The sequence below is a fragment of the Candoia aspera genome, chromosome 18 (genome assembly GCF_035149785.1).
Source record: "Candoia aspera isolate rCanAsp1 chromosome 18, rCanAsp1.hap2, whole genome shotgun sequence".
NCBI classification, from domain to species: domain Eukaryota; kingdom Metazoa; phylum Chordata; class Lepidosauria; order Squamata; family Boidae; genus Candoia; species Candoia aspera.
Genome location: NC_086170.1, coordinates 6581320 through 6593903, shown reverse-complemented (window position 1 = coordinate 6593903; position 12584 = coordinate 6581320). Strand labels below are relative to the sequence as shown.

The window sequence follows — 12584 nt, the reverse complement described above, 5'->3', positions numbered from 1 at the left end:
TATACAGAAGACCTGTATAGGAAGGATAACAATATCGGGGATAGCTTTGACGGTGTGGTCAGTGAGCTAGAGCCAGACATCCTGAAGAGTGAGGTTGAATGGGCCTTAAGAAGCATCGCTAATAACAAGGCAGCAGGAGACGACGGCATCCCAGCTGAACTGTTCAAAATCTTGCAAGATGATGCTGTCAAGGTAATGCATGCTATATGCCAGCAAATTTGGAAAACACAAGAATGGCCATCAGACTGGAAAAAATCCACTTATATCCCCATACCAAAAAAGGGAAACACTAAAGAATGTTCGAACTATCGAACAGTGGCACTCATTTCACATGCCAGTAAGGTAATGCTCAAGGTCCTGCAAGGTAGACTTCAGCAATTCATGGAGCGAGAATTGCCAGATGCACAAGCTGGGTTTAGAAAAGGCAGAGGAACTAGGGACCAAATTGCCAATATCCGATGGATAATGGAAAAAGCCAGGGAGTTTCAGAAGAACATCTATTTCTGTTTTATTGACTATTCTAAAGCCTTTGACTGTGTGGACCATAACAAATTGTGGCAAGTTCTTAGCGGTATGGGGATACCAAGTCATCTTGTATGCCTCCTGAAGAATCTGTATAACGACCAAGTAGCAACAGTAAGAACAGACCACGGAACATTGGACTGGTTTAAGATTGGGAAAGGAGTACAGCAGGGCTGTATCCTCTCACCCTACCTATTCAACTTGTACGCAGAACACATCATGCAACATGCTGGGCTTGAGGAATCCAAGGCTGGAGTTAAAATCGCTGGAAGAAACATTAACCATCTCAGATATGCAGATGATACCACTTTGATGGCTGAAAGCGAAGAGGAACTGAGGAGCCTCATGACGAAGGTGAAAGAAGAAAGTGCAAAAGCTGGCTTGCAGCTAAACCTCAAAAAAACCAAGATTATGGCAACCAGCTTGATTGATAACTGGCAAATAGAGGGAGAAAACGTAGAGGCAGTGAAAGACTTTGTATTTCTAGGTGCGAAGATTACTGCAGATGCTGACGGCAGTCAGGAAATCAGAAGACGCTTAATCCTGGGGAGAAGAGCAATGACCAATCTCGATAAAATAGTCAAGAGCAGAGACATCACACTGACAACAAAGGCCCGCATAGTTAAAGCAATGGTGTTCCCTGTAGTAACATATGGCTGCGAGAGCTGGACCATAAGGAAGGCTGAGCGAAGGAAGATCGATGCTTTTGAACTGTGGTGTTGGAGGAAAATTCTGAGAGTGCCTTGGACTGCAAGAAGATCAAACCGGTCCATCCTCCAGGAAATAAAGCCAGACTGCTCACTTGAGGGAATGATATTAAAGGCAAAACTGAAATACTTTGGCCACATAATGAGAAGTCAGGACAGCCTGGAGAAGATGTTGATGCTAGGGAGAGTGGAAGGCAAAAGGAAGAGGGGCCGACCAAAGGCAAGATGGATGGATGATATTCTAGAGGTGACGGACTCATCCCTGGGGGAGCTGGGGGTGTTGACGACCGACAGGAAGGTCTGGCGTGGGCTGGTCCATGAAGTCACGAAGAGTCGGAAGCCACTAAACGAATAAACAACAACAAAAGTCTCTACATTTAGAACTAAAACCAAGCTGAAATAATGGTGAGGATCCTGAAAGTGGAAGACATGCTTTCTACCACGTACACCCAAGTTTCTAGTCCTCTTGAGGCAACATGCTTCTTCTCCCTTCTTTTATCCAGATCAGCAAGGAAGGGAACATTTATGTCGGGAACTCTACGGAAAAAACGGCTTTATTGCTTTCTGACGCAGATTGCAACTGCGAGGAGCTCAGCCCCTCACTTCAGAAACGGGTAGCAACGGGAGGGCGGGAAGTGACGTCACGAGGCAGCATAGAGATGAGAAAAATAGAGAGAATTAGAGCGGCGGTCAACTCTAGACGTTTCTCTATAGCGCCTTGGCTCTGAACTGCCCCCAGGAGGCGGACGCAGGACTCGAAAATGGCGCGTTTCCGCCTCGGCCGGAAGTAGCTCCGCTCGGGCGCGGCCATCCCCTCTCTATGGCCTCCGCCAGACAGGACTTGTCGCGCTCGGCAGCGCCCGTTTCGCCGCTCGGCTGGGGCATGTAACGGTCGCCGTCGCCATGGAGACCCCCGGCACGAGGTAGCAGCCGGTCCTGCGCCTTACGGGGACCCGTAGCCGGCGGGGGAGGAGGGGGAGGGAAGCGAACAGGTCTTTCCGTTAGAGCTCCGCCTCTCTGCCCGCGGCGTGACGTTCGAGGGGCGTCACCACGCCGCTCCTCTGACGTAACCACCCCTTTTGACGTCACGGCCCGCAGGAAATGACCGTCGTTCCCCCATTTGATACTCTCCAGGGGAATGTGGGAGCACGACCCCCATCACTCCCGACATGTTAGGTGGGGATAATGGAAACTGTGCTCCCAGCGCATCTGGGGGATGCCAGGCTGGCACAGGCTGCCATTGCATCTCATGCTTGTCCTGGTTAACCAAACCAAGGTTTATTCAATCCGCCCAACTGAGTTTGCATGATAGCGTGAGTCGTAAATGGACCGCCTTGGCCCAACGCTTGGGTTTAAATCATCATTAGCTAGTTTGTAATTCCATGCATCACGCAAAACAGAGTTCAGCACGGACCCGGCTGCTTCGCCCTCAGCAGGACTAGAAGCTTAGCTTTTAATTTAACTTGAGGAACTGGGAGCTGATGCCCTTGCACTTCCTGGCCCGTCTGCTATGAAATGCCAAAGCATCAGTGCTGCCCCCTTTTCCTCTTCTTCCACCACCAGCCCCGACGCACATCCACCCCAGTCTGAAATGCCCAAAGTGTGCAATTTTGCCGTGGGTCAGAACAAATTCAACTGCTGCTCTCCACACGTGGGCTTGGAGCCCAACGCTCTCTTCCCACTGGAGGAGCGTACCCTGCACAGTTCACAAACTTCACTGCCCAGTTGGGAGCAAAGCTTAAGAGTTCAGCTGAGCCTCCGCTGGGCATCCAGACCCCACTGCCACCCTTTTGGAAAAGGATGTGGCTTTCCAGATGTTGACCCCCAATTTCCTTCAGCTGACATCTGGAGCACCACAAGTTTCTGACTCCTGTCTGAGATCCTCCAGCCAAACCCCAAATCCAAATTTTACAAAAAACTGGAACAGATAGAGGCCTGTTCCTTTCCTGAACTCCCCAACTCTTTTCCCTCCTGCCAGCTTAGCACACCCTTGGTGAACCAGCACATTTCCGCACCCAACATACTCGCCTGGGCCTGGCTATAAAATGAGCTGTTCTGATTTTTTGCACTGCCCCAATTTTGCACAACTGACCTGATTTTCAGCAGCCTTCAAGTTTGGTCAGTTAACAGCTGGCAAAATGGCAACACATTTGACCTGCAGTTCCTAAATAACTTATTTTTCAATATGCATTAGTCTAGCTTCTACATTTCACCTGGCTTGACCTCCTGTCCACCTAGGGTTCTCCTTTCCCAGTCAGAAGAAACTCTGGACTCTCCTTTGCCGAATGAAAGTATAAACTCTCCGCTGCCAAATCTAACTCCAAGACACCAAGAGTTGATTGCAACACCTTGTGGCCCTGTAAGTGTCTGAGCTTCACCAGTCTTGTTAATTTCAATTAACTGGTTTGAGCCATTGGACCTATGGGTTATATCTGGAGAAAGGACAGGCATAACTCTAACCTAAGATGAGGTACGCTGCAGCGTTGCCCTGAACTTTCTGCTAATTTTACAAAAATTGTGGGCAGCAGCTGATAGCACCTATCTGCCCTTAGCTAACTTCGAAAAGCAACCTAGTCCTTGGATGGGAGACCCCCAGGAAATCCCAGGATTGTGGGCTAGATGGGGAAGTTGATGTTCAGCGTGAAGGAGAATTTCCTTTACGTTAGATGCGCTCTTATAATTCCAGATAAAACGATGGTCCGAACTGTCTTCCCCTGTCAAGATCTACTTCTGCGTCACCATCCTCTCGTTGTTGAGTGTCATTGGATTAACCATAGAGAACCTCTTCCAGCAGAAAAACGAAGATTTTCCTGTGTCTCTCATTCAGATCATTGGCCTTGGTAATCTAAAATTGTCCTGACTGGACAAGCCTTATAAATTAGAAAGGTGGAGAAGGACGAGCTACAAGGGCACAAAAGTGGTCTTTCTATATAAATTACATTTTTGAGTGACAGCTAACCCCAGACCGAACTAATTCTTGTACAAGGGGGAAGAGGGGGATTGACTCTTTCCAACAAATGAAGGACAATTTACAGTCATTTATATTTGGCTGTGATTGTGTAGTTTGTAATTTGCACACTGTCCTAGTCTGTTCATCCTACCTTGGTCACTGGATCAGGTTTTAATCATGTCAGTACCCCAAAATAGCCAGCATCACGAGTTAGCTTCATCTGGTTCCCATCAATTTCTGCACCCCTGGGACGGGTTAGTGGGGGTTCCCGACTTGGACTCTCCCAAAAATGCTATTGCCCTTGTAGATGACACTTCCTGTTTATTGGCTTGCTCAACTCTTCCACTGCCTTGTCAACTGCAAGCAATGTGCACTCTAGGCAGTAGGTGGCATTTGAGACCCAGCTTTTATAGGACTTCTCTGCCACCTCCAGATCCACCACTTTAATTGCTCTCAGCAGAGTTTCCACCCCCACATATTGGCATTTTATCAATAAGGATCCGGAGATGGAGCCAGACTTTTCAATGACCAGGGGCAGTTTCTCACCAATGACCCAAAATTTGGGCCTGGTGCCACTCAAGAGTCTTGTCATCTTTGGTCCCAGAAAGTGAATGTTCCTTGTTTTTATTTTTAATGTTCCTTATTTATAAGAACTGTTTTTCCTGTAAATAATAAGGGGTGCTGCTGTGGGGGGTTATCAGAAGCCACAGGGATATCACCTGCATCATGAAGTCACTTGTGTGATGGTTTCATCCCACCCATGGGGGCAGCCCTTGAACTTTTGGAGCTGTTAACACATAGATGGACAGAGGCCAAAGAGATGCTTTTACAATACCCAAGTTGCTAAGGTTACACTTCACATCAATTAAAACACAGAGGGAGGGCACTTAAAAGATGGACCCCTGGGCTGATCCCAGGGCTCCGCTTTCAGCTTGGGAAATCTCTTTTCCCTCTTCCCCGGCTACTGCTAGCCAGGCCTCTCTCTCTTTGGCAGTTTTCTGCATCTATTACGTCAGCCGGGGAATCCTGCAGGAGAATCGCCAGGAGCTGATAGTCTTTGTCATCTCCATCGCCCTGGTCATTTTGCGCTCCGTGATCAACTTCACTGTCCTCCCCGCCAAGCAGAAGTCAGCGTTGCTGGTGAGCACCTGGTGGGCGATCCAATGCTTGTGATGGTGGGGAGGCAATGTTTGAGCTGAAAGGGGAGGATCTGGCCTTGGTGGGGGCCCTGGGGGCTGCCCTTTCGAGTCCCCCCTCATTCTCTGCTTCCTCCAGGCCCGCTTTGTCCTGATCCTCTTGGTGGGTGCCTTTGACGTGAGCTGCGCCGTGATCCTTATTCAGAGCGAGAGTGGGATGGCTTTCCGAGTGGGTGGGGCTCTGGAGAGCCTTCAAGCCCAGTACTTCATGATGAACCTCTGCTTTTCCATGCTGACCTTTGACCTCCAGGCTCAGGTAGGTCCCAGCTGATTCGAGTCCTTGGGCACAAGGAATGTCCCCCTTTCTGCCACCAAAAAAGTACCAGAAATGCTTCTCGCACACGCTTAAAAGACCTGAGGTTGGCCTTTTTCAGCCCGTTGTTCTCCAGATTGGCCTGGACTACAGTTTTAATCATTTTCCCATGGGAGAGGATGGGCACTGTAGTGCTGTCCCATTGGAAGCCATCAGAAAGGGGATGATAGGTAGCTGGTTATCTCTTGAAGTTGGGCAATTTTAGGACACATCAGAGAGAATGAGATAACCTTTATCCCCAATCTGCTTGCTTCCTGCATGAGATGAAATCAATATATGTTGATATTTTTAAAAGGATGATTTTATTGTAAACCGCCCAGAGTCCCCCCTTTTGGGGGGAGATGGGCAGTGATAGAAATTTGAAAAATAAATATTAAATAAATCAAAGTCCTAAATATCAGCTCATCCAGTTCCTCGCGAGTTTGGAGATGAGACAGTCTCAAGATGGGGGCCTTTTCTGAATTAATTCTTTCCGTTTCCAACGTCGAGGCCCCGAGGGCAATTGGCTGTGTCAGGCCATCTTATGCGCAGACGTAAGGATCCCCTTAAGCTCAAAAAACACTTTTAAGAAAGAAACCCAAGGCGGGGAGAGCAAAGCCCTCAGAACAATCCAGCATGGGCTGGGCATTCATCATAGAAAACTAACTGGCTTCAGAAAGGATGAAGGAGAGAGAGAGATGGGACACAGGAAAGAAGACGGCAGGCTGGTTAGCTGAAATGCCAGACAGCATCCTTGTGCTGCAGCCCTTCCTGGACTGCCAAAGATCCCTGAAACTTTCAGGGAATGAATGTCAAGATGTGGCCCTGAACCACTGTCTGATTCAGGGACGGGAAGGTGACCTGCAGATGTGTCCTCCTGCCAGCTGTCTTGCTAAGGTCTGTCTCCCATTCCCCAGCTCTGTCTGTGTGTCCTGCTGCTGACAACTCGGGAGATTTCAAACCTGCACAGTGTGTTCTTGGCCGCTGGGATTTGCTGGGCTATTCTGAAAGTTGTTTGTGGCATCACGGCAGTGAGTACCTTCAATAGTGCTTGCATGGGGAAGAGGTTGTTCTTTCTGTTACTTTTCTGTCGTAGAATTCAGGGGCTGTCCAGTCCTGCTAACGGCTGTTCCATCTCCCTACCCCGTTCTATCCGTTTGGGAAGACTTTTTAAGCTCTTCCTGCTTTCAAAGACGCCCTAGGCTAGTTTGAGTTCTTTACAGTTAAAACCAATGTGAAAACGCTTGTTTTACAACTGGTGAGTCTACAGCAGGGTTTCTCGACCTCGCCAACTTGAAGATGTGTGGACTTCAACTCTCAGAATTCCCCAGCCAGCCATGGCTGGGGAATTCTGGGAGTTGAAGTCCACACATCTTCAAGTTGGCGAGGTTGAGAAACACTGGTCTACAGTCAACCCATGCCTTTTCTTTTGTTCTGTAGATCTTAAAAGAGTTGAAACCTCTCACCTGGATTTTTGTGATTCAGAACTTACCAGAAGTGGCTTATCTCGGATACCTGCTCTACACAGTAAGTCTTGCCAAATAGTTTACTGATTTAAGGAGGGGGAACTCCTTTGTCAATTAAAAATCTGCCCCAAGGGAGAAGGAAGTTAAGGATGATGGACCTTTCACCCAGTTTCCTGAAATGGGTTCCTGAGCCCAAAGAAAAAAGAAATTCAAGTTCCCAGAGCATTTCAGCTCTTGAAAATGAACCCCCGACCCATTGAAAGGCAGAAAGTTGGTTCATAAGGCAGATGAAACTTTGCAAATGGTGGAAACAAAAATCAGTCGTCAGTCCTTCTTTTTGAAATTTGCAGGAGTCTCCTTGGTTCTACTGTAATGGCAGAAGTTTGGTCTCCATCCATAACTTTCAGAACCCAGCCATAAATAACTTCAGCTGGATCCCACCCAAGGAAGTCAAACATAGGCCCAGTTCAGACATCCCTTGCTGTGAATCAACTTAGGAAAACATGGGTGCACCTAACAGAGATTTCTTAAAACCAGGAACAGTCTGTTGCTGGGACTTTAGCATGCCCATGGCTCCAGATACTGGTTTGTTAGCTTCGTTGTTGAGTGAGAACCAACCACATCTTAGTGATTTCTCTAAAAGTGCCATTTGCTCCTCTTCCCTTATGTACAGGGGGAGAAAAACCCAAACTAACCCTTTTTTCTGAACACCACAGTCACAACTTCAGTGATTTTTGTCAATCCCATCATCTAAAGAAATGCAAGTAGGCCAGGGAAACAGCTGTCTTGGAAACATTCCAGAATGCGAGCTGAAGGATCCTTTGGACCAGCCATGGTCAGACGCTTAGGGTCAAAACCAGATTTGTGAGGTTTCACAAAGCTCTTCAGTGTCAAAACTTTCCAGAATGTTTCTCCTGGGCAGGGCAAAAAAAAAACCACCTTGAACACAGCAATCCCATTCTTTAAAAAAATAAAACAGAGATAACCCTTCAGTAGTTCTCAACAGCAGGATTAAGCAGAGGGAGATAAAGGGCAATTTTCACACACTTTTTTTTTTTGGCCAAAAGGCATACAAACCATTGGATGGGCAAAGTCTCTTAATTAGGCACTGGAGTATCCATGGATCTTAGTTTTCCAATCTATCCTTTAAATAAGAGAGTGCTGATCCTTGTGCACCGTCTTTTTCCTTTATTTCCCAACATCCCTGCAAGGTGGATGACCCGGAGAGGTTAAGGCTGGCAGAGGTAAAGTGCCACCTTTGGAAATCCACCGACAAACCACGATCAAAAGAAACTGTGGCTTAGTATGTGGGATTCCCAGCTTGTGGCGGCAGACCTTGGCTTGTTAACTTGGCTGTTTGGGAGGAACAAGCTATGGGTCCGCGGTGGTATGTTCTGAAATGAGAGCAGGTGTGAATTTCATTCCGTTTTGTTTCCAGGGGCTAGTTGTTTTACAATGGGAGATGTGCATGACAATGCGGGATGTGGTCTTTTTCTCCAGGTCATAACAGAATGGGGCCAAGGGAATTCCTATGCTCTGGAAGCTGCCATCATCACTTGCTCCTGCATCTCTGTGACGATCAAAAGCGTCCTGTTTTGGGCACTGTTTCATGTCTATCACAGTTTTGGGCAAGGGCTGAGAGAGAGGAGTGAGTATCCGAGGCTTAGGAAAGGTTTCTGGGAGTAACTTCAATCAGTGCGGGGCGGAACCCCTCAGCGGACAGCTGGCATGAGGATTAGTGGGACCCTTGGCAGGCCAGAATGAGAAGCCACCTGGCTCAGGTGAATTCCTCTTTTCCAAATACTGCCGGCTGATTCATCCTGACAGTTAGATAGGAAGGCCGAGATGCCACGTTAGATCAGCAGAGAGGCCATCAAAACCAAGCCGGGCAAAGCTGAGTGTTTGAGTGCTGAGGGCTGCAGCTGAGGCCTACCAGTGAGGGATCAAAGCAAAACGACTCTCGCACTGACTTCTGATTGGTCAGTGCTCAGGAATGCCGATCAGTGCTCCAGGCAAAACCGTTCCTTCCCACACCACAGAGTAGTACAAGCAGTGGACTCTTAGGCAACTTTTTTTGCACGCTGGTTTCATTCTTGGTTGATGTTCCTTTCTCTGTTGCTCTGCACGCAGTGTTTTCTTCCTATGGAAGGATCAGTTCGTGACCTGCAGCTCCACCGCCACGTCGACATGGTGCTCTCATAGAGTGAAAACCTGCTTGGGAAAATCGGATTCCCCCCTCCCCCGGAGACTGACGGAGAAGCAGCAGAAGAGGCTTGATCCCAGTGGAGACCTTTGCTGCTTCCTTGCTGGATCCCCTGGACCGCCCTCCCAGCTTCCCCTTGCTGAAAAGCAAACAAAAACACGCATACTCCTATTTTCCAAAAGAACTGCCGGAGCACCTTCTCAATGTAGCTTGAACTGTGAGTGGCTTTTCCCATGCTAGGAGCTGGCATTTGCTCCCTGGGTCTCCTGTAATCCCATTTTTAGTTCAGGCGGGGCACTGCAACGCTGGCATGTCTGAGCTTGATCGACAGGCAGATTTCAGGTGCCAAATTGAAAGCCAGATTTTTGGGGGGTGGGGTGGCAGCTTCAGATGAACCCTTTCTTGTGCTAAGAGCCTCAGGCCCTGTTTGCCCGTGACCCTCTCCGAAAGAGGGTCAGCCTGAACTAAAAACGGGATTTCAGCCTCCAGCCTGAAACCAGAAACACCGATCTCTTGCACTTCTGCTTTACTGTACTCTGTGATGGGTTGCAGAGGGAGCTTTTTTCACCCTTTCAAGGTTGCAGGAGTTGAGTTGTCGCTCCAGCTCCAAGTTTGCTTCTGATCCTCCAAATTTGGCAGACGCTTAAGGAGATGGCCCTGCCCTCCGGGTGAGGTGCCAGGAGCCGGGGAGGCAGGGAACAGTAGCATACACCTGGGCTGGGCAACTGTGAATGAACACACCCCTTTTGCAGGGAAGCCAGAGATCTTGTCCCATCTGAAGAATTTAGGGTCAAGACCCACCGAAGGCCCGTTAGAGGGACTTTGGTCTAAAACCGGTGGGCGACGTGGAGAGATCTTGTGTCACGCTGGAGTTCTGAGATGGTCCAAGCGGTTGGAGATGCCAGCTGTCTGCTTCCTCCGAAAAATCATGCGGGTGCTTCACTGCAGGAGACCGAATTGTTACATCCAGGGTGTAGAAATTGGGCCCTGCCGAGGGCAGCAGGCCCATCTAAAGCAGGCCACGTGGCCCTGACAGTGGGATCTCCAGCTCTCCTTCCATGGCTGATTTCTTGCCGGATCCAGAGAGCCCTTTTAAAAAACTTCAGTGCAATCTTAAAACTTCCAAAGATGACCTTCTCCCAAATGTATAGGCTTGGTCCTGCCTTTTCAAAACAACCCAGCTATGTGAGTGTCTTAGCCAATATATTCTTCATAACGAAGTGATTTTTCTAACAAAAAACCAAGACAAAACCCAATATTTAATACTCTAACTATAATGCTTTATTAAAAGGTTTGTTACCAGCCTTGTATTTTTCAATAAAGGATCAATGGCACGGTTGCGTTTGGTACCTTTTGACCTCGTCTACCCCAGGCAGAAAACAATTTGCTCTTCAGGGAAACAAAAACTGATGCTCTTGAGCAACTCCTTTGTTAATCTTGCACCATCTGCATTTCTCAGCCTCCCTTGCCAACCCCAATGTTTTCGAAGGCGGTTGGCATTTCCCAATTTACGAAGCGGCTGCCCTTTTCATCATTCACTGCTGATTTACAGGACTTACTCAATACCTGCTTGCTCCATCAGCTGGGCTCTTGCTTAAAAACAACAGGCTGAGTGGAAAAATGTCCTCCCCTTTCCTAGCGTTCTGCAAGGGGGAAAAAAAATGTTTTTGCACTATTTATTTATCGGTCACTCATTTACTTTGCTATCTTCCCCACATTATCTCAGTATCAACTGCCAAAGTTCCAGCCAGATGTTCTTTCCAGATGCAAGTGGTGGATGCTTGTGATTAAGTTATTACAGTATCAGGAAGTGGGGAGGTTTCTCCAATCCTGCCCTGCAGCTTTACAGCCTCCATTATAATCTTAGCTTAATCTTATCACCTCTCAAGGATCAATTCTGATGCTGCTAATATCTTTGGGAAGGGTGGGGTTCCAGCCTCCCTACTGAACATTTTAGAGTGTTTTGCTCTAAAGACCCTGAGACCACTGAATAGCTGTCCAGGTTCCCATACCACAATAAGCCATAATTTGTCCAACTGGCCTGGTTCATGTAGCGTGCTAAGCCATAAACCATGGACGACTGCTTGTGAGAAGAAAAAGATTGGGTTCGCACATGCTCAACTCAACCCAAGCCAACATAACCATATTCGGGGCTCAATGTATTATATGAAACCACCCTTTTTTCCACAAGGGATCATTCCCCCCACCCATTACCTTTTCTTCTCCTTTCTAAGAAATGTTATGAGTTTGGGATTAACTCAATAGCAGAGAGAGGCAAGCCATCTCCAAGTTTTGGATGCTGAAAGGCAAAACCAGGGAGCTTCCACCCAGCTGCTTGAAGAACAATATATTTCTCAAACACGGATGTTCCTCAGCCCCACTCATGCTCTTCAGTCACCATGTCTCAATGTCTTTGGGATGCTACAGCATTGCATGACACCAAACTTTGGGAAAAAAAAAAAATAGATTTATTGAAAAGATCTGGAAAATAGTTCCACCCTCAGCAGTATTTTACAAGTCTCCAAAGCATTAACAATAAGAAACGTCAGGCATCTTTCTTAACAAAGTTCAGAACCCTGCAGCGGGGCTGCCTTTAACCGGAGCAAAAAGGAGAACATTGACCGTGCAGCAAAAAGTGGATTTTTTGGTAGGCAACCAACACATTGGACCAGGCCTACTAATTTTTATTTCCCGCCCCGCCATCTCTGCCACATCCACTCCACACGTCTTTATAGGCTGCACTTCGTTAGAAAAGGACCAGAAATGGATTTGGAGAAGCAAGCACATCAGAGGAAGCAGCTCTTGAACCAGCTGTCTCCACATTCAAGAACTCTGGACTGAAGCAGCACTTTGAAAATTAGCTGGGACTTTCCGGTTTTGCCAAATCACCCCCCCCCCCAGAAGTTCCAATGAGTGCTTGGATGCTGCCGTTGGGCAACACACGGAAGGCTGTATAATCCCCTCCACTTTCAAGTAATGCCCCGATGTCCTCTCTGAATGTTTGCTCGGCACGTCAGGCCTCTTGCCAATGCGGCCGTGCCCTGTCCTCGCCCTGCTGCATTGACGCCCTCCAAACAATGCACTGTAAACAATAGTTTTCTCAGGGCTGAGCTGCAGTTCTCTTGCCAAGAGAGGGGAAGTTGGACGTCCAGCAGCAGAGGAAGGAAACAAGCTGAAATCCATCACCAAAGTCCCGTGGGTCCTTAGCAGAGGTAGCTTAAATGAACATGCAGTGAGTTGACAGAAAT

The 12584-nt window shown here is 47.9% G+C and overlaps 1 protein-coding gene across 2 annotated transcripts; it reads left to right on the top strand.

Moving 5' to 3' along the window:
- Positions 1 to 2021: 2021 nt before the first annotated feature.
- On the top strand, positions 2022 to 9782 carry LOC134507058 (uncharacterized). 2 transcript variants are annotated; one of them, XM_063317474.1, is made up of 9 exons: positions 2022 to 2152; positions 3468 to 3588; positions 3916 to 4069; positions 5174 to 5319; positions 5455 to 5631; positions 6585 to 6698; positions 7108 to 7194; positions 8634 to 8781; positions 9264 to 9782. In XM_063317474.1, exons 1-9 carry the CDS (start codon positions 2133 to 2135, stop codon positions 9293 to 9295), a joined length of 999 nt encoding a protein of 332 aa, XP_063173544.1. In that variant the 5' UTR covers positions 2022 to 2132; the 3' UTR covers positions 9296 to 9782. The 2 variants fall into 2 exon arrangements, with proteins under 2 accessions (XP_063173544.1, XP_063173545.1); XM_063317475.1 differs by lacking the exon at positions 6585 to 6698.
- Positions 9783 to 12584: the final 2802 nt, after the last annotated feature.